Here is a 26,976-nt window from a genome sequence, read left to right on the forward strand (position 1 = left end):
GGGGAGGGCATTGACTTTGCTTCCACTCCAGTAGTGATCCGAGGCGGTGTAATATTTCTGTCATTTCCTGCCAGTGTTATTTTTTCTTTCTGGCACTAAAAAATTTCTTTCTCTTGACTGGTTGTAGCTACCTTGGTTTGTTTCTCAGGGTTTCTGTCTTCTGTATATTATGATCCCCTTTAAATGGTGTGTCTGACAGTATGTGTTGTACCATTGTCTTTCACGGACTGATGAATAGCACATTTCATGGTGAAATAGTTACAAGAGGAATTGCATACACCTTTGGCTATGAGGTCGTGGCATTTTTTTGGGATTGTCAGAGTTGTATGTCCCACCTGGTTTTCCAGATATTCCATGCTTACAGATACCCATGGGATAGAATCTGTACAGATTTAATTTCTATTTGCCAAGATTTTTTTATGACTAGTGTCCCTACTGGTGCAGTTTTTCCTGACCCCCACCACTATCTGCAGCACATGTACCAGCATCAATACCACCACCAATTATTACTAGTAATGTATCAACAACATTCCCTGAAGCATCAACCTCTTTTTTCATCTCCAGTAGTAGTGCTATTTTGTATTTCTGGGTCTTTTATGTCTAGATGTGTACATGTTTCTTCAATACCAGGACTACTATCTCCATCCTCACTCTCCTCACATTCCAACCCTTTACCCACCCACCTTTACACATACCCACACACCTTCCAACCTACCCCTCACTCCCACATGCCCTCTCTCATACCAACCCCTCACTCCCATCTACTCTCTCTCATGTGCACCCCTCACTCTCGCCTACCCTCTTGGGGTGAGTATAACACCAAGCATGTTTCCGGAAGCACACATCAACCAGATAACTGCTGCAGCATATGGGTGCCTGGCAAACCTGAGAATAGTGTTCCGATACCTTGGTAAGGAATCGTTCAAGACACTGTACACCATGTACATCAGGCCCATTCTGGAGTATGCAGCACCAGCTTGGAACCCACACCTGACCAAGCACTTCAAGAAATTAGAGAAGGTGCAAAGGTTTGCAGCAAGGCTAGTTCCAGAGCTAAGGGGAATGTCCTATGAAGTAAGGTTAAGAGAAATTGACCTGATGACGCTGGAGAACAGTAGGGTTAGGGGAGACATGATAACGACATACAAAATGCTGCGTGGAATAGATAAGGTGGACAGAGACAGGATGTTTCAGAGAGTGGACACACAAACAAGGGATCACAATTGGAAGTTGAAGACTCAGATGAGTCAAAGGGATGTTAGGAAGTATTTCTTCAGTCATTGAGTTGTCAGGAAGTGGAATAGTCTAGCAAGTGATGTAGTGGAGGCAGGAACCATACTTAGCTTTAAGACGAGGTATGATAAAGCTCATGGAGCAGGGAAAGAGAGGACCTAGTAGTGATCAGTGAAGAGGTGGGGCCAGGAGCTGAGTCTCGACCCCTGCAACCACAATTAGGTGAGTACAATTAGATGAGTACACCCACCCACCCTCACACCCCTCTCATATCCACTCTCTCTAATGTCCACCCACCACTCACCCTATCCTCCATTCTCGCTTTTCCTTCCTCACACCCTCTCTGCACTGTTTGACAAGTTACAGTGTTCAGTAGCATCTCCCTAACCAGCCATCAAAGTAATTTGTAAACAAATGATAGCCAGCAGTATCAGACACCCTCCATCCCTGTTAGTCTGTTATATCAAGATTTCACTTTAAATTTAAATTGTTTCAGAGCAGGGCCACAATGTTATACACTTTCTTTCCATCCATATTTCTAATATTTAAAATATTTTTCCAGATGTTTTGCAATTGGAAATGCAGCCACCTGATGTGTGAGAAGCTTTGTGGTGAAATGTGTTCAAGAGAGCCATGTGATAAACCTTGTCCTAAGAAGCTACAGTGTAGCCACCCATGTGTTGGGTTCTGTGGTGACCCTTGTCCTCCACTGTGTCGCATCTGCAATGTAGATGAGCTTAAAGAGTTTGTGTTGTTGGGTTTTGAAGAAGATCATGATGCAAGGTAAGAAAGAAGCAACTTTAGTTCTATCTTCTATGAGGTATGCTTTGAGTATACGAGGCCCTGTCTGAGACCAGGTCTCGTGGTGGATCAGGGTCTGATCAACCAATGTAAGAACTAGTAGGTGTCTGTCCAGCACCTTCTTGAAGACAGCCAGGGGTCTACTGGTAATCCCTCTTATGTATGCTGGGAGGCAGCTGAACAGTCTTGGGCCCCTGACACTTACTGTGTTGTCTCTTAGTGTACTTGTGGCACCCCTGCTTTTCACTGGGGGAATGTTGCATCTCCTGCCAAGTCTTGCTTTCGTAGGGAGTGATTTTCATGTGCAAGTTTGGTAATTATCCCTCTAGGATTTTCGAAGTGTATATTATCATGTATCTCTCTTGCCTGCATTCCAGAGAATACAAATCAAGGGACTTCAACCATTGCTAGTAATTTAGGTGCTTTACCATACTTAAGTATGCCATGAAAGTTCTCTGTACATTCTCCAGGTCAGCAATTTTGCCTGCCTTGAAGGGGGTCAGTTAGTGTACAGCAGTATTCCAGCCTAGAGAGAACAAGCAATTTAATAATAATAATAATAATATCTTTATTTACTACAAGTACATGTACATGGTATACAGTCCTAGCTGACAACAATGACATACTACTATATAGAAAGCCCTTGTTATGCTGTGCATGTCGGGCAAATTAGATCAGTGTCCCAGGATGCGACCCACACCAGTCGACTAACACCCAGGTACCCATTTTACTGATGGGGAACATAGACAACAGGTGGAAAGAAACACGCCCATTGTTTCTACTCTGGCTGGGAATCGAACCCAGGCCCTCGCCGTGTGAAGCGAGAGCATTAGCCACCAGGCAACCAGAATCATCATGGATTGGTGTCCCTAGTTTTGAAGGTTCTCATTATCCATCCTATCATTTTTCTAGCAGATGAGGTAGATACATTGTTGTGGTTTTTGAAAGTGAGATCCTCTGACATTATCACTTCCAGGTCCTTCACATTAGTTTTTTGCTCTATTGTGTGGTTAGAATTTGCTGTATACCTGATACAGTTTTAATTTCCTCAATTTTCTATGTCTGAGTAGTTGAAATGTCTCTTCATCGAACTTCATAATGTTTTCTGCTGCCCATTTAGAGATTTGGTAGATGCCGCCTGGAGTTTTACAGTGTCTTCAATGGAGGACACTGTCAAGCAAATTCGGGTGTCATCTGCAAAGGAAGACACGGTGTTGTGACTTACATCCCTGTCTATGTCAGATATGAGGATGAGGAACAGGATGGGGGGCGAGTACTGTGCCTTGTAGAACAGAGCTTTACAGAGTAGCTGTTTCAGACTTTACTCTGTTTACTGCTGCTCTTTGTGTTCCATTTGTTAGGAAATCATAGATCCATCTACCAACTTTTCCTGTTATTCCTTTATCATACATTTTGTGTGCTATTACACCATGGTCACACCTGTCGAAGGCTTTTGCAAAGTCTGTGTATACTACATCTATGTTTTGTTTGTCTTCTAGAGCATCCAGGACTTTGTCATAGTGGTCCAGTAGTTGGAACAGGCAGGAGCGACCTGCTCTAAACCCATGTTGCCCTGGGTTGTGTAATTGATGGGTATCAAGATGAGTGGCAGTCTTGCTTCTTAGAACCCTATGAAAGATTTTTATTATATGGGATGTTAGTGCTGTTGGTCTGTAGTTCTTAGCTATTGCTTTACTGCCCCCTTCGTGGAGTGGGGCTGTGTCTGTTGTTATTTATTTATTAATTTGAACATGATATAGAGTAGTACAAATGAATTCAGTTAAGTGCAACATGCCAAAGCAATATAGACAGGGCTTAATACACAAAGATATTCTTAAACACTATTCATCAGCTCTCACCAAAGTAATAAAGAAAGCCAAACAACTATACTACTCCAGCAGATTCACAGACACTAGAGGAGATATAAAAAAGACCTGGAAAACACTCTCTCAGATTCTAGGGACCCACAAACTGAGAAAAACCAAGAATATTGTCCTAACTAAACCTAATGAAACACCACTACATCCCACTGACACAGCTAACAAGATAAACGACTTCTTCTCAACCATAGGATCTAATCTCGCCAGTAAAATCCCACATACCAATGCCCATGCCGGGGACTACCTAGATGGGAATTTCCCTAATTCCTTCTATCTTGCACCAACTGAGCCCACGGAAGTCACTGAGATTATAAAGTCACTTAAAAATAACTCGGGGAATCTGTCTCATGTCCCACCATTACTGTACAAGCGAGCGGCCCATGTCCTTTCGCATGCTATTTCATTACTTTTTAACAAGTCACTAGAGACTAGCACCTTCCCGAAACTACTCAAGATGGCAAGGGTTACACCAATACATAAAGGTGGTGACCCTACAGACTTAAATAACTATAGGCCAATATCTAACTTACCATTGCTATCCAAAATCTTTGAGAAACTCGTGCACAGGAGACTGTATTCATTTATAACGGCTCAAAACATACTCAACCCCTGCCAATTTGGATTCAGGAAAAATAAAAGCACTAATGATGCAATAATAAAAATGCTAGATCTGCTTTACACAGCATTGGAAAATAAGGAATATCCACTAGGAATTTTTATTGACCTAAGAAAAGCTTTTGACACAGTAGACCACGACATCCTACTCCACAAACATGGGAGGGTGCTCTCGTGGATCGAATCATGGCTCACAGACAGGAAGCAGAGAGTGTCCATAAATGGGGTTAAATCCAAGTGGGGATCAGTAACAAGTGGCGTTCCACAGGGATCAGTCTTGGGCCCGTTGTTGTTTATAATATATATCAATGATCTTGATGAAGGAATTACTAGTGATATGAGCAAATTCGCCGATGACACGAAGATAGGTAGGATAATTGATTCAAACGTAGATGTTAGGGAACTTCAGGAGGATTTAGACAAACTCTACTCTTGGTCAGAAAAGTGGCAGATGCAGTACAATGTAGATAAATGCAAGGTTCTGAAGCTCGGGAGTGTCCATAACCCTAGCACTTATAATTTAAATAATGTAGAACTTAGCCATACAGATTGCGAAAAGGACTTGGGGGTTATGGTTAGCAGCAACCTTAAACCAAGACAGCAATGCCTAAGCGTACGTAATAAGGCAAATAGATTACTGGGATTTATATCAAGAAGTGTAAGCAACAGAAGTCCAGAGGTCATACTGCAGCTTTATACATCATTAGTAAGGCCTCACCTAGATTATGCAGCTCAATTCTGGTCTCCATATTACAGAATGGACATAAATTCGTTAGAAAACATTCAGCGTAGGATGACTAAATTAATACATAGTATTAGAAATCTTCCTTATGAAGAAAGATTGAAGACTCTTAAGTTACATTCACTTGTTAGACGAAGAATGAGGGGAGACCTGATCGAAGTGTATAAGTGGAAGATAGGTATTAATAAAGGGGATATTAACAAGGTCTTGAGGATATCTCTCCAAGAGAGAACCCGCAGTAATGGATTTAAATTAGATAAGTTTAGATTTAGAAAGGACATAGGAAAGTATTGGTTTGGAAATAGGGTAGTTGATGAGTGGAACAGTCTACCTAGTTGGGTTATTGAGGCTAGGACTTTGGGTAGTTTCAAATTTAGGTTGGATAAGTACATGAGTGGGAGGGGTTGGATTTGAGAGGGACTTGCACATTGGAGCTTGTTTCTTGGGTGGCATTGAAAATTGGGTTGGTCAAATGTTTGTTAGTGGGATGAATTGTAAAGGACCTGCCTAGTATGGGCCAACAGGCCTGCTGCAGTGTTCCTCCTTTCTTATGTTCTTATGTTCTTATGTATAAGAGGCCATGCGCTTGCTTATTTCAAATCTTACATTACTAATAGGTATCAGTACGTCACCATTAAAGACACAGCATCAGCAACACGGCCACTTGATACTGGAGTTCCGCAGGGAAGTGTCCTTGGTCCCCTGCTCTTCCTCATATACATCAATGACCTTCCAAACATATCCCAACACCTGAAACCCATTCTCTTTGCTGATGACACGACTTATGTCATCTCTCACCCTAATCTTGCCACCCTCAACACCATTGTGAATGAGGAGCTGATTAAAATATCAACTTGGATAACAGCCAAAAAACTTATGCTTAACACTGACAAAACCTACTATATTATGTTTGGTAGCAGAGCAGGAGATGCACAAATTAACATTAAGATTGACAACACTCTAATTACCAGAAATAATGGGGGCAAATTCCTAGGCTTATACCTTGACAACAACCTGAATTTCAGCACCCATATCCAGCATATAACCAAAAAAGTATCCCAAACGGTTGGGATCCTCTCCAAGATACGATACTACGTGCCGCAAAATGCCCTTCTCACACTATACCACTCACTTATTTATCCATACCTCACCTATGCTATTTGTGCTTGGGGATCAACTGCAGCAACACACCTAAAGCCAATAATAACCCAACAAAAAGCTGCAGTAAGAATAATCACTAAATCCCATCCCTGGCAACACACCCCCCCACTCTTCATAGACCTAAACTTACTCCCAGTTCAGTACATCCACACTTACTACTGTGCAATCTACATCTACAGGGCCTTAAACTCTAATATCAACCTTGACCTAAAATGCTTTCTTGATAGTTGTGACAGAACCCACAGGCATAACACCAGACACAAACATCTCTACGACATTCCCCGTGTCCGACTAAACCTTTACAAAAATTCAATGTATGTCAAAGGCCCTAAAATCTGGAATACCCTACCTGGGAACTCTAGAACTGCAGACACATTCATCACCTTCAAAACTACCATTAGAAAACATCTTATCTCCCTGATACACCCCGTCAACTAACTACACGAATACCACCTGGTGGTTCACACTTACACTCACTCACTCATTTGACCATAAACAGAAATATTAATCTCAATCTTAAAATAATGAATCCTGTGATACTCCAATACTGAAACTATGTACTGTGCCAAAACAAAAGCATTCACATTGCTAAACTCACAAACTAGTATTTAGTCACTTAGCCATAATACCAACTTACCTCATAATTTGTAATATTTTACAATTAAGAATAAAACTAAGTCTGCCCGAAATGCCTAGCCATGCTAAGCGTTCTAGTGGTACACTCTGTAATCACAATTTTACTACATGTAAACCACACAATAACCAAATTTCTGTAAACTCAGCATTGTAATCCTTATAGAGAATAAACTTTGAATTGAATTTGAATTTGAATGCAGAGCATTATGGGCAGGCTTAAAATTAACTTAAGATTAACTAAGCAGTGATATATTCTGTGATAAAACATTATTGTAAACAGATAACAATGAAATGCAAATGAGTATTACAAAGACAGGTCATATGGTCATTTACTGTATTGCTGTGCATTCAGTAGAATGGAGTATTCTGTTAGGTAATGTAATTAAAAAATAACAAAGTTTGATTGGGTATTAGGTTAAACATTTATGAGATACAATTATGAGAAACATTTATGAGATACAATTTTTAAGATACAATTATTCAGTATTTATTTAGTTGTGGGTGAGTAAGTGATTTTTGAGAAGAGACTTGAATTTATAAACAGACAGTGTTTCATTTATATTTACAGGTAATGAATTCCAGATTTTAGGGCCTTTTATGTGCATTGAGTTTTTGCATAGCGTGAGATGGACATGAGGAACATCAAAGAGTGATCTGTGCCTTGTGTTATGGTCATGTGTTCTGTTGAGGCTGGTAAGGAGGCGTTTGATGGGAGGGTTTATATCCGAGATAAGTGTTCTATATATGTAATAGTCGGTACCTGACCAGCCGGGCTGTGGCTCATACATTGGATTACATGCAGCCAGCAGTAACAGCCTGGTTGATCAGGCTGTGATCCACCAGGAGGCCTGGTCACAGACCGGGCCGCGGGGGCGTTGACCCCCGGAACTCTCTCCAGGTAAACTCCAGGTAAATAGGTGCAGTAATAAGTATGGATGTTTTGTATGATGAGTAGGTTTAGGGTTTTGAATATTGGTGGAGTTTTCTGCCTGTAGTGGGAATTTGTTATCATTTTGTTGGGTAATTAATGGTCTGAGATGGTTTATTGTTGTTGAGCCCCATGCACAAATTCGATAGGTGAGATAGGGGTAAATAAGTGAGTGATATAAGGCCAGGAGGGCTGACTGTGGAACAAAGTACCATATCTTCAATAGTATGCCTACAGTCTTGGAAATTTTCTTGGAAATTTGCTGTATATGTGTTTGAAATTTGAGTCTATTATCAAGGTGGATTCCTAAGAATTTTCCCTCTGTGAGTTTTGTGATAGGTGATCCGTTTATCGTTATGTTAAGAGGGACATCTGTAGCTCTGTTACCAAACTGAATGAAGTAGGTTTTGTCAATGTTTAGTGTAAGTTTGTTAGTCCTCATCCAGGTAGATATTTTCTGTAATTCGGTATTTACAGTATTGGCTAGCATGACTGGGCTCGGGTGAGAGAAGACGTATGTCGTGTCATCTGCAAATAGTGTGGGTTTGAGTAGTTGCGTTGCATTTGGTAGGTCATTTATGTATATGAGAAAGAGAAGAGGGCCAAGGACACTTCCCTGTGGGACACCAACTGTAATTGGCTGTGTGGTAGAGTTTGCCCCATTTGTGTACATATACTGGCTTCTGTTGCTGAGATATGACTTTAGGTAGTTGAGGAAGTGCCCTCTTATACCATAGTGTGACAATTTTATATGGAGCAAGTCATGGTCAACTGTATCAAAAGCTTTACGTAAGTCAATGAAGATCCCCAGTGGGGCTTCTTTTTTCTCTATTGCAGTGTATATATGTTCTAGCATGTGTATAATAGCATCATTAGTATTTTTATTAGGCCTGAACCCAAATTGATATGGGTTGAGTATATTTTGGGAGATGAGGTAGGAATAGATTCGCTGATGGATTAATTTTTCGAAGATTTTAAAGAGAGGGTGTAAGTTGGATATTAGCCTGTAGTTATTCAAGTCTGTTTGGTCTCCTCCTTTATGAATCAGTGTGACCCATGCTATTTTGAGAACTGTAGGGAAGGTAGAGGATTCGATGGATTTGTTAAAGAGTGTTGCAATGATTGGTGATAGCACTGGTGATGCTTTTTTGTATATAAAGGGTGGTAAGGTATTTAAATCTCCTGTCTTGTTTTTTAGTGTGTTGATAAAAAGGGAGACTTCAGTTGAGTGTGTTCGGGTAGTTGCCAGTGAAGTAGTCATTGGGTGGGGTATCTGAGCTTGGGATTTTATTGGCAAGGTTTTTTCCTATAGTGGAGAGTCTGTTTGCTGTTTCAGATGGTGGGAGTTGGGGTTCATCTGATTTTGTTAATTTAATTTCGCTATTTCATGATATCTTTTTTATTCCTAGAATTTCTGATAGGGTTTACCAGGTCTTTTTATATCACCTCGTAAGTTGGATAATCTGTTCTCATAATACAATTTTTTAGCCCTTCTTATCAGACTGGTTAGGACTGACGAGTAATGTTTTGTTTGGTCTCTGGTTATGTGACCCATTCTGTACTGTTTTTCATATAGGTGCTTTGTTTTTATGGATTTGAGGATGCTGAGTGTTAGCCAGGGACTGTTCAGTCTCTTAGCTGTCATCTGTTTAGTTTTTTTAGGGCAGTGCTTGTTATAAAGGTATTGGGTCTTTTTTAGAAAATTATTAATACATTCGTCAATATCTGTATAAATTTCTAGCTCAGTGTGCTAGTCAGTGTTTGTCACTGCTGCTGTGAAGTTATTAATGGCTGTCTCATTGTGAAGTCTGAAAGTGACTTTAGTAGTGTCTTGGGGTAATTTGCCAAGATTTGTTATGAGGAAGATAGGGTAGTGGTCTGTGGTATTGTCTGTGATTATACCTGATTTTAAAGGGGATATGGTGGTGGTCCAGATGTGGTCTAGTAGGGAAACACTAGTCTCTGTAACTCTTGTAGGTTCTGTTATTTTTGGTAGCAACATGCAATTACTCATTGTGTTTGTGAATTCGGTAACATGTGGGCCCTGGTCTTGCAGGAGATTTATATTGAAGTCACCTGAGAGTAGTAAGTGATCTTTGTTCATGCGTGCATCAGTTATCATACTTCCTAGGTTTTTACTAAAATGGCTAATGTTAGACTGTGGTACTCTGTGGATGTTTATCACTGTGAGAGGATTTTGTAAGTATTTGGATTTAAATTTAGCTATTATATATTCCCCATGTTCATCCCTTGTGCAAGTATTAGTGATACATTCTAGCTGGTCTGAGTAGTATATAACTGTGCCACCCCTTTGTTGATCTGGCCTACAGTTGTGTATGGCTGTGTAACCAGGAATGGCATAGACATCTGTAGTATCAGGCTTTAACCAGGTTTCGGTGAGAGTAATGATGGATATACTGGCATGCAGGGAATTTAGTAATGCTATGAGGCCATCGTAATGCTTGCTTAACCCTTTGAGGGTTTTGGACATACTAGTACGTCTTACGCGCAGGGGTTTTTGACGTACTAGTACGCATAAATTCTAGCGCCGTCAAATCTCACGGGAAAAGGCTGGTAGGCCTCCATATGAAAGAATGGGTCTATGTGGTCAGTGTGCATGGTATAAAAAAATCCTGCAGCACACAGTGCATAATGAGAAAAAAAAACTTTGACCATTTTTTTGGCATAAAACAGCGACTTTGCACTGTATTTTCGTATAGTATTTATTGTTGTATTCTAGTTTTCTTGGTCTCATTTTATAGAATGGAAGGCATATCACAGAAATTGCGATGATTTTGACTGGTGTTACAATGAAAAGTACCTTGAAATTGAGCTCAAAATAGCAGAAATGTTCGATTTTTACCAAAGTTCAAAAGTAAACAAATCATGCCAAGCGTCCAATACACGTCAACTGGTGAGTCTAACATTCTTTTGCAAGTACGCCAATATGATTTATACCATTTTTACACTAATGCAGTAATCTGCATAACAGTAAATCTTCTATTTTTCGTGAGAATAAAATTTCAAAGTGGAAAGCAAAAGAATGTAAGAGGGGCCTTGAGACGTGACTAATGAACAGAGGAAATGTCATTTTATTGCCAGGAATGTATTTGTTGTTTGTTCTGGACCCTATCCGGAAATTGGCATTTTTTGAAATTTGTGTGAAATTGGCAAAATTGCTAAATTCTGACCACTGTATTGGATAGTTGAAAATGGTAAATGGGTGGTTTCTTGCACTCATTCAATAGAAAAAATGTAGTTCTAGCGAAATATTCATGTTTTTTGTCGACTAGTACAGTGCAATTGGCCGACAATGAGGCTCAAAGTGGGAAAAATCGCCGATGCGTAAACATCGCCGAGACCGTTAACTTCGCGGCAGCATAATTCCGTAAGTTTTCCATCAAATCTCATAATTTTGGTGTCATTATGATCGGGAAAAGATTCTCTGTCTTTTCATAAGAATTTTTTTTTTTTTTTTTTTTAAATTTGGCCGACCCTGAGAACGAGTTTCTGAGAGGGCCTGTCGACCCTCAAAGGGTTAAAGATCTGATATTGTAGTTAAAGACAGTTATGTTGTTGTTGGCTCTGAGAAGTGCCTTTGATTGTTCTGCTGTGTAGTAATTACAGTTACTATTTGATTCATTTAAGTCATTCAATAATAGGTTGGTATCAGGATCAATGCTTGTAATCATAAGAGTTATAGTGAATCTATAGTCAGAATTAAGTATAAGACAAAGTAAATATTCTAAAGCTATAAAATAGCACCTGAATTATTTTAACAAATGTAAAAAAAATGAGCTAAGGTAGTTCTTTAAAGCTAAAATAAAGGAGACAATATAAAGGGACTAAAATAATTTGTGGTGAACAAACAGAGTGGTAATCAAATAAATGAGCTAGGGAATATAAAGGCAAAATAGTGAACTTGTTACACTTTAGCACCTGAGAATAGCACCTTGATTATTTTAACAATTGTGAATATATGAACTAAGGTAGTTATATAAAGCTAAAATAAGGGAGAAAATATATAAAGGACTAAATTAAGTAATGGTAAACAAAGTTAAATTGACAGATAGTCACTATGATATAATATTGATTTGGGAGTAAGATCTGATTTGTAATATATAATAAGTTGAGCAATTTATTGTACTATAAAAAGTAAAAATAATATGAGGTAGTTGGTACTAGCTAGCAAAAGAAAGTTTTGGAACTTGAACAATAATGTAAGTGGAATATACACTAATTACACACACAATAAATCGCAGCTGCTAGAAAAATGACAGGATGGATAATAAGAGCCTTCAAAACTAGGGATACCAAGCCCATGATGACACTCTTCAGGTCGCTTGTTCTATCTAGGCTGGAATATTGCTACACACTAACAGCACCTTTCAAGGCAGCTTAAATTGCTGACCTAGAAAATGTACAGAGAACCTTCACAGCATGCATAACGGAGATAAAACACTTCAATTACTGGGAGCGCTTAAAGTTCCTGAACCTGTATTCCCTGGAACGCAGGCAGGAGAGATACATGATTATATACATCTGGAAAATCCTAGAGGGACTAGTACCAAACTTGCACACGAAAATCACTCACAACGAAAGCAAAAGACTTGGCTGACGATGCAACATTCCCACAATGAAAAGCAGGGGTGTCACTAGCACGTTAAGAAACAATACAATAAGTGTCAGGGGCCCGAGACTGTTCAACTGCCTCCCAGCATACATAAGGGGGATTACCAATAGACCCCTGGCAGTCTTCAAGCTGGCACTGGACAAGCACCTAAAGTTGGTACCTGACCAGCTGGGCCGTGGCTCGTACGTTGGATTGTGTGCAGCCAGCAGTAAGAGCCTGGTTGATCAGGCTCTGATCCACCAGGAGGCCTGGTCACAGACCAGGCCGCAGGGGCGTTGACCCCCGGAACTCTCTCCAGGTAAACTCCAGGTAAACAATATAGTCACTAAGATATGAAGAATAATCTAAGAGTAGGATTTGTCTTATAGCATAAAGTTTGAGCTATTAATATCACTATAGGAATATTATTTGAGGTAGTTGATACTAGCTAGTAGTTTGGGAGAAAAGGGAAAAAAAAGGTATGATTATAAGAGAATTTTATCAGTGCTTAAGTAGGAAAGAAAATGGTAATACAGATATTATTAAAGAGTAAGTATCTTATTAACAAATAATAATTTGTGAATTGGAAATCCTGGGAAGATACGATAAATTGGGTCACACAAAGAACTGTGTGGGACACCTGGGATAATGAAGTAGTAAAATACTATCTAGGAGGTGATAGTACAGGGATTAGTTCAATAATGACATAACATACACTAATGACATAATAACATACACTAATGACATAATAACATACGTACACTAATGACATAATAACATACACTTACGTAGTAAGGATTTGGTCACTGATATCAGTTGTTAGCAGCTGTGGGATGACCCTTGCATCCATGCTCCCTCTCCATAGAATGCTAAAAGCTCATGATAGGGGCTTCTTGTAGTTCTTGATGAACACGGAGTTCCATGACTCTGGGCCTGGGGCAGAGTGCATGGGCATGTCATTTATCGGATTTTTGAAGTCATGATATGTTTGAATCTACCAAATTCTGAGTCTCAGTCATAAAAAATTCATTTAGATCTTTGACTTTTAGTCAGGTTAGCAGCTCACTAAAACCTAAGTTATACTGGGAATTGAGTAACTCTCTCATTTCCTTGCTGTCATCTGCATAAGACCCACCTCATCTAAGTAGGGGCATAATACTGGATGTTGTTCTTGACTTAGATTTGGCATAATTTGGGTTTCTTTCAGTTTCATATAAGGCTTTTAGTTTTTCCCGCATTTCATGTCTCCTGTAAGATTCCTTTAGTTTAAGGCCTGGTGGCTAAAGCTCCCGCTTCACACACGAAGGGCCCGGGTTCGATTCCCGGCGGGTGGAGACATTTCGACGTGTTTCCTTACACCTGTTGTCCTGTTCACCTAGCAGCAAATAGGTACCTGGGTGTTAGTCGACTGGTGTGGGTCGCATCTTGGGGGACAAGATTGAGGATCCCAATGGAAATAAGTTAGACAGTCCTTGATGACGCACTGACTTTTTTGGGTTATCTTGGGTGGCTAACCCTCTGGAGTTAAAAATCCGAAGAAAATCTTATCTATGTTCGATATTTGCTATTTCTCTGACCAGTGTCTCCCTTCGTATTACAGATATATTGGCCTCTTTTAGCCACTCTCTGATTCTTTGCCTTCACCTATATAGGGAGTGCCTTTCTCTAGTATACATCTTCTCTTCCTTTTTCTTAAGGGAATATGCTTTGAGCATACTTCAAGTGCCACAGTGCTAATTTTTTCTAGACAGGGGTTTGGATCCATGTTGCTTAGGATATCTTCCCAGCTTATCTCATTTAGGACATGGTTGACTTGGTCTCACTCACTGTATGTTTTTGTTATTGAAGTTGAATTTGGTGAAGGGTTCCTTGTGACTGATCACATTTTGTTGGTCTGGGGCCCTGCACATACATGTCTGTACCTCTATTATATTGTGATGTGAGTATATTGTTTTTGATATGGTAATATTTCATATCAGATCATCATTGGTAGTGAAGATGAGATCCAGTGTATGCTCCAATCTTGTTGGGTCTATTATTTGGTGGTTTAAGGTGAATTTGGTGCAGAGATTTAATAGCTCATGTGCATGCAAATTTTCATCAGAGCTGCTTCTTTGGGTTAGCTCTGCTCTAGCATTGTTTTCTACATTCCTCCATTTTAGATGTCTTAAGTTGAAATCCCCCAGGAGCAAGATGTTTGGAGCATAATTAACCAAACATTCATCAAAACAAAAATGAAATATCCAAAAATAATTCACTTATAAGACTCAAAGACTATTATTCTAACAAAAAAAAAAATAAGAGAGCCAAGATAAAGTGAACAGACTTATAAAACACAAAGGTGAACACACTTATAAGACACAAAAGAATGGACATATCCTAGCATAAATCACGTATATAAAAACTGGACAAATACATAAAACAAAACAAGAAACATGGTCAGCTGTTTTTAATAATCTTCCTGGCCTGCTAGTGTACTCGCATATAATCTAGTGATACCAGTGAATAGCAGAATACAGTGTTGTAGTAGCAACTAACCAATATTATAATGGTACTTAGTGGAGTGGAGTAACTTTCATTAGTTTCTTTTTCTTGAAATACGAGACGTTACTGTGAATTTCATATAACCTGTAGTTACCAGCGGTCGCAATATACACAACGAGAAGCAATTATTACTACAGAAAAAGCGTCCTTCCTCCAAAATTTGCACCAGTCAACTATAATGATAATATAGCATCTATTGTGGTGGAGACGGAAAAAACAAAAATAGAAAAGCCAGATACAGCGATTGATAAACAAAGAGGTCGACTGTACGTCATTGTAGGAGCTGCCAGATATCACCGGCTCTTCAACACGCAAGTTATACTTTTGTATCAGTCAAATCACATATTACTCGGGTAGATAATTTCCAGTAGATCCTTCATGTGTTAGCTCAAATCACCGACCAGTATGTTTTAAATAAGTGACCCACTGATCAGAGCAGATCGACTGGTCCGAACCCTTGACTGGTCCGAACCCTTGACTGGTCCGAACCCGGGACTGGTTTCAAACAGTTTCGTTGGACAATAAAGCAGACTGTAAACGGATGGGTTTGTAGGCGCCCTTATAAACACAAACATTAAAAATCAGGAACGTGACGGTAAGCTGTCCAATATACAAAAAGAGTTAGAAACAGAAATACAAATAGCTAGAGCTTCATTTAAGGTTATTAATATAATATTCAAGAGGTTGCTAGTAGAATTGCAGTAAATCAACCATTCAAATCATTATGAAGCTGTGTGTAGTCTGTGGTCAGTCAAACAAACGGGCTTCCACATGGATAAATTGTCATTTTTGTGGAAATTGGTGTCACGCTCCTTGTGCAGATATCCCAGAACTAGCTACAAGCAGTATTAAAACAGAGAAGTGTTTTTGGGTATGCCCAAATGAGGAAAATCTGTGGACTAAAATCACAAGGGTATTAAAAGAGGATAACATCAAAGCTGCTTTCATAGAAAACCTGGAAGCTTTCTACAACAGATGGGAACATAAAAAGTCTGGGCTGAATGGTACTGCCCTTGATACTGGCCATGTAGTCACAAACTGTAAGGCTGGAGGTGATGTCCTGGTAGTCAGTAAATGTGGGGCTGATAGTGCTGTCCTGGGAGACAGTAATGGTGAAGCTGGAGGTGCTGTCCTGGGAGACAGAAATGGTGAAGCTGGAGATACTGTCCTGGGAGACAGTAATGGTGAAGCTGGAGATTTTGTCCAGGTAGTCGGGAATTATACGCAGGAAGGAATACATATAAATGACCTCATAGAGGACAGGAGCCATAGTAGGGAAACAAGTGTAGTCAAAGATAAGATAAAACCAATATTGCAAACTAGAAATACCGCAGGAAATAGCAAACAAGAGGACTCCAATAGCAATAGTGAGGATAAATTACCAAAAACAACTGGTGGGAGCTCCATTGTTGGTGCTAGGGAGGATAGGAATAAGACAGGGAAACATGCACCAACAGGGAATACAGTCACAGAAACCCAAGGCAAACGGAAACCAAGCCTGTGCACATACTATGCACTTGGTATCTGCTGGCATGGGAAATCTGGAAAAACAGATGGGACATGCAACTATGACCACCCTAGAAAATGTCATGCCCATATGACAACAGGAAAATGCAAACTCCCTTCCTGTAAGCTTTTTCACCCTGAAATGTATTTCTTCTCCTATGCCAAATCAAAATCGAGAACAACGTCCAGTATTGGGCCCCTACTTAAACAAGATGGGTCCTACACAGATGACAACAAGGAAATGAGTGAGCTACTCAAATCCCAATATGACTCAGTTTTTAGCAAGCCGCTAACCAGACTGAGAGTCGAAGATCAAAATGAATTTTTTATGAGAGAGCCACAAAATTTGATTAACACAAGCCTATCCGATGTTATCCTGACGCCAAATGACTTCGAACAGGCGATAAATGACATGCCCATGCACTCTGCCCCAGGGCCAGACTCATGGAACTCTGTGTTCATCAAGAACTGCAAGAAGCCCCTATCACGAGCCTTTTCCATCCTATGGAGAGGGAGCATGGACACGGGGGTCGTCCCTCAGTTACTAAAAACAACAGACATAGCCCCACTCCACAAAGGGGGCAGTAAAGCAACAGCAAAGAACTACAGACCAATAGCACTAACATCCCATATCATAAAAATCTTTGAAAGGGTCCTAAGAAGCAAGATCACCACCCATCTAGAAACCCATCAGTTACACAACCCAGGGCAACATGGGTTTAGAACAGGTCGCTCCTGTCTGTCTCAACTACTGGATCACTACGACAAGGTCCTAAATGCACTAGAAGACAAAAAGAATGCAGATGTAATATATACAGACTTTGCAAAAGCCTTCGACAAGTGTGACCATGGCGTAATAGCGCACAAAATGCGCGCTAAAGGAATAACAGGAAAAGTCGGTCGATGGATCTATAATTTCCTCACTAACAGAACACAGAGAGTAGTCGTCAACAGAGTAAAGTCCGAGGCAGCTACGGTGAAAAGCTCTGTTCCACAAGGCACAGTACTAGCTCCCATCTTGTTCCTCATCCTCATATCCGACATAGACAAGGATGTCAGCCACAGCACCGTGTCTTCCTTTGCAGATGACACCCGAATCTGCATGACAGTGTCTTCCATTGCAGACACTGCAAGGCTCCAGGCGGACATCAACCAAATCTTTCAGTGGGCTGCAGAAAACAATATGAAGTTCAACGATGAGAAATTTCAATTACTCAGATATGGTAAACATGAGGAAATTAAATCTTCATCAGAGTACAAAACAAATTCTGGCCACAAAATAGAGCGAAACACCAATGTCAAAGACCTGGGAGTGATTATGTCGGAGGATCTCACCTTCAAGGACCATAACATTGTATCAATCGCATCTGCTAGAAAAATGACAGGATGGATAATGAGAACCTTCAAAACTAGGGAGGCCAAGCCCATGATGACACTCTTCAGGTCACTTGTTCTATCTAGGCTGGAATATTGCTGCACTCTAACAGCACCTTTCAAGGCAGGTGAAATTGCCGACCTAGAAAATGTACAGAGAACATTCATGGCGCGCATAACGGAGATAAAACACCTCAATTACTGGGAGCGCTTGAGGTTTCTAAACCTGTATTCCCTGGAACGCAGGAGGGAGAGATACATGATTATATACACCTGGAAAATCCTAGAGGGACTAGTACCGAACTTGCACACGAAAATCACTCACTACGAAAGCAAAAGACTTGGCAGACGATGCACCATCCCCCCAATGAAAAGCAGGGGTGTCACTAGCACGTTAAGAGACCATACAATAAGTGTCAGGGGCCCGAGACTGTTCAACTGCCTCCCAGCACACATAAGGGGGATTACCAACAGACCCCTGGCAGTCTTCAAGCTGGCACTGGACAAGCACCTAAAGTCAGTTCCTGATCAGCCGGGCTGTGGCTCGTACGTTGGTTTGCGTGCAGCCAGCAGCAACAGCCTGGTTGATCAGGCGCTGATCCACCAGGAGGCCTGGTCACAGACCGGGCCGCGGGGGCGTTGACCCCCGAAACTCTCTCCAGGTAAACTCCAGGTAAACATGGGCTAGCATGAATGTGATAAGAGACAGGAAAATACAGTGGAACCTCTGATCACAACCATAATTCATTCTAAAACTCTGGTCGTGACCCAAACCTAATTTCCCCATTGAATTGTATGTAAATATGATTAATCTGTTCCAGACCCCTATGAACTGTATGTAAATATTGTTTTTTAAAGATTTTTAAGCACAAAAATAGTTAATTTTACCATAGAATGCACAGTGTAAGAGTAACCTAAATGTGAAAACCTTGAATAACACTGAGGAAACCTTGAACAACTGAGAAAACTAACATTGCACGAGTCCGTTCTAGACTTCTGTGAACCATTCACTTTTTAACCCAGCACTCCGAATATTTTTTTTTTTTTGTTTAATTAAAGAGGGCAATTTCCTGCGTGTAATAATACAAAAAAAAAAACAAAAAATTTAGGGTTAGTACTTACCAAGATATAAGACTGCAAAGTTGGTGCTAAATGATTACCTGATGGCAACATAGAGTCCTGCCGCTTGCAGAAGTGTTGCCAATATACCTTTTTTTCTCATTTTATTTTTTAATTTATATAATTTTTATGTTTTGATAATTACAATTTGTAATAGTTCTTGTGATTTCATAGCCAGTCTTTGTTCTGACACTAATATTAGGTACTGAAGTAGCACTCAAATAGTCACAAACACACTAACAGGTGAACATTTTCACCTGCCTTGGTCATCTACTATTGTCCAGAAATATATGCACAGTATTTATAGGTCCCAGCACTGTTTTAGACATGCTGGAGTATATATGAAACTCCTTAAAGCATGGTGTAATACTGAGTGTCACCCCACTGCTGACAGTGCAGCAGTGACATTTGATGATCGTGCACTGCAGTGGCTTTGTTTGTTTTGACTGTTATGTATACACATGTCTATCTGTTTGTTTGTTTATCTGTTTGCCTGTCTATCTGTTTGTCTGTCTATCTATTTGTTTGTCTGTCTATCTATTTGTTTGTCTGTCTATTTGTGTGGCTATCTGTCTAGCTCTTTCTCTGTTTATCTGTCTGCCTGTGTGTCTGTCTTCTTGTCTCTCCCTCTGCTTGTCTCTCTGTCTCAGAGAGTCGCTCATGAACTAACAGGTATTACACACAATGCAGAGTCGTCACGCCTGATTCCTGGACAAGTGAAAATGTATATTACTTGCCAGTCATGCTTATTATGCCTTATGTCTACAAGCACTGTATAGCACTTTGTCTGGATTTTTTGAGTTATCCTATGTAAATTACACTATGTATGATAACTACTTATGTGTACCTGTGAGACAGAGACAGATAGACAGAGACAGAGACAGGCAGAGATAAATACAGACAGATGGAGAATGAGACAGCCAAAGTCAGTCAGCCACCCACCAAGCCAGCCACTGGCCAGCCAGCTACCAGGCCAGCCAGCCACCCACCCAGCCAGCCACCTGACTAGTGAGCCATGTGGCCAGTCAGCCACCCAGCCACTCAGCCTGCCAAACACATATTACACATGTTCCAGAACTATTTTTCTTTATTAGGGCAAGGTTATAGAACAGAGGTGGGCAAACTTTTTAAGTGTGTGTGCCAAATTCGGCTAAATCTTTGATACAAAATCATCTTGCTTGCCAACTAATGTTTCTTCTTTCTTTCAACTCACCGGCCGCATCCCACCAAGGCAGGGTGGCCCATAAGGAAAAACGAAGGATTCTCCTTTTACATTTAGTAATATATACAGGAGAAGGAGTTACTAGCCCCTTGCTCCTGGAACTCATATTTATGGGAACATATTATTTAGTGTCTTTTAAGTTAATCGAGTACAGCCTCTCCTTACTTAGTGACATACTCGTTTACCAATGACTCGCACTTATGACGGGCTCTCTGATCAGTATGCATACCTAAATAATGTATATTAGAGCTGATTTCCTCTATCCTGTTTATTACAATATACAGTACCAGAAATGTTATAAATGGTGCAAAGGTGATATTAAAGCAATATCAAAGATATTATGTAGGGCGTAATGACAGTAGTTAGTTGGACTATGTATTGGTAGATAAAAGACTGTTGAGTAGACATCAGGATGTACATGTTTATAGAGGGGCCACAGATATTTCAGATCAATTTCTAGTTGTAGCTACAGTGCAAGTAAGAGGCAGATGGGATAGAAGGAAAATAGAAGCAGCAAGTAAACGAGAGGTGAAGGTGTATAAACTAAAAGAGGAGGCAGTTAGGGTAAGATTATTTATTTATTTATTTATTTATTTATTTATTTATTTATTTATATATTTTATAATTTGAACATACATACAAAGGTACAAAAAATACAAGTAAGAGCAGCATGCCAAAGCCACTTATATGCATAGCATTACGCACTGGCTTAAAATTAACTTAAGATTAACTAAGCAATGATGTAATCAGTGATAAAACATTATTGTAAACAAATAACAATAAAGCACAAATGAGTATTACAAAGACAGGTCATATGGTTGCATGCATTGTTGTACATTCAGTAGAATGGAGTATTCTGTTAGGTAGTGTATTTAAATAATAACTAAGTTAGATTGGGTCTTAGGTTTAACATTTATGTGATATAATTGTGACAAACATTTAAGATATACAATTTATAAGATTCAGTTATTCAGTATTTATTTGGTTTTGGGTGAGTAAGTGATCTTTGAGAAGAGACTTGAATTTATAAACAGGTAGTGTTTCTTTTATATTTACAGGTAATGAATTCCAGATTTTAGGGCCTTTTATGTGCATTGAGTTTTTGCATAGCATGAGGTGGACACAAGGAACTTCAAAGAGCGATCTGTGCCTTGTGTTATGGTCATGTGTTCTGTTGAGGTTGGCAAGGAGATGTTTGAGGGGAGGGTTAATATCAGAGTTAAGTGTTCTATATATGTAATAGGTGCAGTAATAAGTAAGGATGTTTTGTATGGTGAGTAGGTTTAGTGTTTTGAATATTGGTGGAGTGTGCTGCCTGTAGTGGGAATTTGTTATCATTCTGACTGCAGCCTTTTGTTGGGTAATAGTGGTCTGAGATGGTTAATTGTTGTTGAGCCCCATGCACAAATTCCATAGGTGAGATAGGGGTAAATAAGAGAGTGATATAGGGCCAGGAGGGCTGACTGTGGAACATAGTATCGTATCTTCGATAGTATGCCTATAAACAACTATTGGAGGATAGATGGGCTAGTGAGAGTATAGGCAATGGGGTTGAAGATGTATGGGGTAGGTTTAAGAATGTAGTGTTAGAGTGTTCAGCAGAAGTTTGTGGTTACAGGAAAGTGGGTGTGGGAGGGAAGAACAGCGATTGGTGGAATGATGATGTAAAGAGAGTAGTAAGGGAGAAAAAAGTTAGCATATGAGAGGTTTTTACAAAGTAGAAGTGATGCAAGGAGGGAAGAGTATGTGGAGAGAAAAAGAGAGGTTAAGAGAGTGATGAAGAAATGTAAAAAGAGAGCAAATGAGAGAGTGGGTGAGATGTTATCAAAAAATTTTGTTGAAAATAAGAAAAAGTTTTGGAGTTAGATTAATAAGTTGAGGAAGCCTAGGGAACAAATGGATTTGACAGTTGAAAATAGGAGACGACAGTTATTAAATGAAGAGTTGGAGGTATCGGGAAGATGGAGGGAGTATTTTGAGGAATTGTTAAATGTTGATGAAGATAGGGAAGCTGTGATTTTGTGTGTAGGGCAAGGAGGAATTACATCTTGTAGGAGTGAGGAAGAGCCAGTTGTGAGTGTGGGGGAAGTTCGTGATGCAGTGGGTAGAATTGAAAGGGGGCAAGGCAGCTGGGATTGATGGGATAAAGATAGAAATGTTGAAAGCAGGTGGCGATATAGTTTTGGAGTGGTTGGTGCTATTATTTAATAAATGTGTGGAAGAGGGTAAGGTACCTAGGGATTGGCAGAGAACATGCATAGTTCCTTTGTATAAAGGCAAAGGGGATAAAAGATAGTGCAAAAATTATATGGGAATAAGTCTGTTGAGTATACCTGGTAAAGTGTATGGTAGAGTTATTATTGAAAGAATTAAGAGGAAGACAGAGTGTAGGATAGCAAATGAACAAGTAGGCTTTAGGAAAGGTAGGGGTTGTGTAGACCAAGTGTTTACAGTGAAACATAAGTGAACAGTATTTAGATAACGGTCAAGAGGTTTTTGTGGCATTTATGGATTTAGAAAAGGCATATGTGGCAGATGTTGCAGGTGTATGGTATAGGAGGTAGGTTACTGAAAGCAGTGAAGAGTTTTTATGAAGATAGTGAGGCTCAGGTTAGAATCTGTAGGAGAGAGGGAGATTATTTCCCAGTAAAAGAAGGCCTTAGACAAGGATGTGTGATGTCACCATGGTTGTTCAATATATTTATAGATGGGGCTGTAAGAGAAGTGAATGCTAGGGTCTTGGCAAGAGGTGTGGAATTAAAAGATAAAGAATGAAACACAAAGTGGGAGTTGTCACAGTTGCTCTTTGCTGATGACACGTTGCTTTTGGGAGATTCTGAAGAGAAGTTGCAGAGGTTGGTGGATGAATTTGGTAGGGTATGTAAAAGAAAATATTAAAAGTGAATATAGGAAAGAGTAAGGTTACAAGGATAACAAAAAGATTAGGTGATGAAAGACTGGATATCAGATTGGAGGGAGAGAATATGGAGAGGTGAATGTATTCTGATATTTAGGAGTGGACATGTCAGCAGATGGGTCTATGAAGGATGGGTCCATGAATCACAGAATTGATAAGGGAAAAAGGGTGAGTGGTGCACTTAGGAGCCTGTGGAAACAAAGAACTTTGTCCGTGGAAGCAAAAAGGGGAATGTATGAGAGTATAGTTGTACCAACACTCTTGTATGGGTGTGAGGCATGGGTGATGAATGTTGCAACAAAGAGAAGGCTGGAGGCAGTGGAGATGTCATGTCTGAGGGCAATGTGTGGTGTGAATATAATGCAGAGAATTCGTAGTTCGGAAATTAGGAGAAGGTGTGGGATTACCAAAACTATTATCCAGAGGGCTGAGGAGGGGTTGTTGAGGTGGTTCGGACATGTAGAGAGAATGGAATAAAACAGAATGACTTCGAGAGTGTATAAATCTGTAGTGGAGGGAAGACGAGGTAGGGGTCAGCCTAGGAAGGGTTGGAGGGAGAGGTTAAGGAGGTTTTGTGTGCGAGGAGCTTGGACTTCCAGCAAGCATGCATGAGCATATTTGATAAGAGTGAATGGAGACAAATGGTTTTTAATACTTGACGTGCTGTTGGAGTGTGAACAAAGTAACAGTTATGAAGGGATTCTTGGGAAACCGGTAGGCCGGACTTGAGTCCTGGAGATGGGAGGTACAGTGTCTACACTCTGAAGGAGGTTTGTTAATGTTGCAGTTTTATAACTGTAGTGTAAAACACCCCTCTGGCAAGACAGTGATGGAGTGAATGATGATGAATGTTTTTCTTTTTCGGGCTACCCTACCTTGGTGGGAATCGGCCGATGTGTTAAGAAAAAAAAATTGAAGATGGTTGACACAAACCCACTACCAATACAGTATGCTGCTCGCTTAATGACGAATTTGTTTACCAACCTTGTCTTTGGAACAGAACTCCATTGTTAAGTGAGGAGAGGCTGTACTGCAAAAATGAATCATTGTACAGGGAATTACTTTTATCTCATGACAAAAAATTATTAAATATTTAACCCTTAAACGGTCCAAACGTATATATACGTTCACGCGCGTAGTGCCCCAAACGTATATATATGTTTTCTTTGTCATTCATTCAACATGGCCACGATAAGCCTGAGTCACCTAGACATGAGAGAATGGGTGTGTGCACTCATTGTGTGCCATATTAAAATAATTGGGGATGCCTGGGTACCATATGCTCTTTTTTCCTTTTAAAAAAAAAAAGATTTCTTTTTTCTCAAAAAATTTGTGGCGCTACGCGAGTGAACGTATATATACGTTTGGACCGTTTAAGGGTTAAAAATTCCTTTGTCATATTTTTCTAAACAATATAATAATATAAATTTTCAGATTTGTGTTGTTGGAGGACTGTGGTCACACTATTGAAGTGCAAGGCTTGGAGGGCTGGCTGAATCAGCAAACTGATGAAATTGGAATGAAAACTTGCCCTAAATGTCGAAAGCCCATCTACAACAATCATCGCTATCAAAACATCATACTTAAGACATATGAAATTGTGAACGCTGTCAAGAACAAATATTACAAAGCTCAGTCAGAAATAATGATGAAGGATATTGAAATGGTCTTGCAAGGTAAGACTTTATGTATTTGTTAATTAGTTTTTCTGTGTGAATTTTTATGCAATTTTCTTCATATATCTTGCCTGTTATGTATACCTGGAGTAGAGCTGAAGGGTATTCCAAAGGTCAGTGCTCCTGCAGCCCTGTCCATGGCCAGGCCTCATGGTGGATTGGGACCTGATCAACCTGGCTGTTACTGCTGGTTGCACACAAACCAACATAAAACAAATAAACATAATTGTGAGGTGTGGTAACTGGGCAGCCTACCATACCTGACTTCCTACAGTAAATACCACTAGCCTCTCATGTAACATTAAGACTACAAATATATTACTTTTTTATTGTTATGGGGAATAAATCACCAGCATGTACCTCAACATTACATTCACACAAGTAATTTAATTAGAAGACAACAATAATACATTACTTACATCTGTTGCACTTACCTGGAGAGGGTTTTGGGGTCAATGCCCCCACGGCTCGGTCTGAGACCAGGCCTCATGGTGGATCAGGGTCTGATCAACCAGGCTGTTACTGCTGGCTGCATGCAAGCTGACATACGAACTACAGCCCGGTTGGTCAGGTACTGACTTTAGGTGTCTGTCCAGTGCCTTCTTAAAGACATCCAGGGGTCTATTGGTAATCCCCTTTATGTATGCTGGGAGGCAGTTGAACAGTCTTGGGCCCCAGACACTTATTTTGTTTTCTCTCATTGTACTCGTGGTGCCCCTGCTTTTCATCGGGGAAATGTTGCATCTCCTGCCGAGTCTTTTGCTTTCATAGGGAGCGATTTTTGTGTGCAGGTTTGGTACCAATCCCTCCAGGACCTTCAACGTGTATATTATCATGTATCTCTCTCACCTGTATTCCAGGGAATACAGATTAAGGACCTTCAACTGTTCCCAGTGATTTTGGTGCCTTATCATACTTATGTGTGCCGTGAAAGTTCTTTGTACACTCTCCAGGTCTGCAATGTCGCCAGCCTTGAAGGGGCAGTTAGTGTACAGTAGTATTCTAGCCTAGAGAGAAAAAGAGATTTGAAGAGAATCATCATGGGCTTGGTGTCCCTAGTTTTGAAGGTTCTCATTATCCATCCTATCATTTTCCTAGCAGATGTGGTAGATACATTGTTGTGGTCTTTGAAGGTGAGATCCTCTGACATTATCACTCCCAGGTCCTTCACATTACTTTTCCACTCTATTGTATGGTTAGAATTAGTCATATACCCTGATACATTTTTAATTTCCTCAAGTTTCCCATATCTGAGTAGTTGAAATTTCTCCTTGTTGAACTTCATATTGTTTTGAGTGGCCCACTCAAAGATTTGGTTGATGTCCGCTTGGAGTTTTGCGGTGTCTTTGATGGAGGTCACTGCCATGGTAATCCAGGTGTCATCCACAAAGGAAGACATGGAGCTATGGCTTACTTCTCTGTCTATGTCAGAAATTAGGATGAGTAATAGAATGGGAGTGAGTACTGTGCCTTGTGGAACAGAGCTATTTACAGTGGCTGCCTGGGACTTACTCTGTTTACTATTACTCTTTGTGTTCTATTTGTCAGGAAGTTATAGATCCATCTACCAACTTTTCCTGTTAATCCTTTATCATGCATTTTGTGTGGTATGACACCATGGTCACATTTGTCGAAAGCTTTTGCAAAGTCTGTATATACTACATCTGTATTGTGTTTATCCTCTACAGCATCCTGGACCTTGTCATAGTGGTCCAGTAGCTGGGACAGACAGAAACGACCTCCTCTAAACCCATATTGCCCTGGGTTGTGTAATTGATGGGTATCTAGGTGGTTGGCAATCTTGCTTCATAACCCTTTCAGGGTCCAGAGGCCAAATTTCAAAGTGCACACCGGTGTCCAAGAATTTTCAAAAAATAATTCTGTTATTTTTCTTCATGAAATGGTAGAGAATCTTTTTCTGAAGGTAATAAAAAAAAAGTACGAAATTTGATGGAAAATTGACGAAATTATGCTCTCGCAAATTTTGATGTGCCAGCAATATTTACGCTT

The 26,976-nt window shown here is 40.0% G+C and overlaps 1 protein-coding gene across 4 annotated transcripts in view; it reads left to right on the top strand.

Annotated features, from left to right (window-relative positions):
- LOC128687835 (NFX1-type zinc finger-containing protein 1) overlaps positions 1-26,976 on the top strand; it is a 772,006-nt gene that overhangs the window by 643,523 nt on the left and 101,507 nt on the right. For all 4 annotated transcript variants that reach the window (XM_070079951.1, XM_070080150.1, XM_070079996.1 and 1 more), the window contains 2 exons: positions 1,796-2,016; positions 24,725-24,966. In XM_070079951.1, coding sequence (XP_069936052.1) covers positions 1,796-2,016; positions 24,725-24,966 — 463 coding nt within the window. The remainder of the gene's footprint in view (positions 1-1,795; positions 2,017-24,724; positions 24,967-26,976) is intronic.

The sequence above is a fragment of the Cherax quadricarinatus genome, chromosome 1 (genome assembly GCF_038502225.1).
Source record: "Cherax quadricarinatus isolate ZL_2023a chromosome 1, ASM3850222v1, whole genome shotgun sequence".
In the NCBI taxonomy this organism is placed as follows: domain Eukaryota; kingdom Metazoa; phylum Arthropoda; class Malacostraca; order Decapoda; family Parastacidae; genus Cherax; species Cherax quadricarinatus.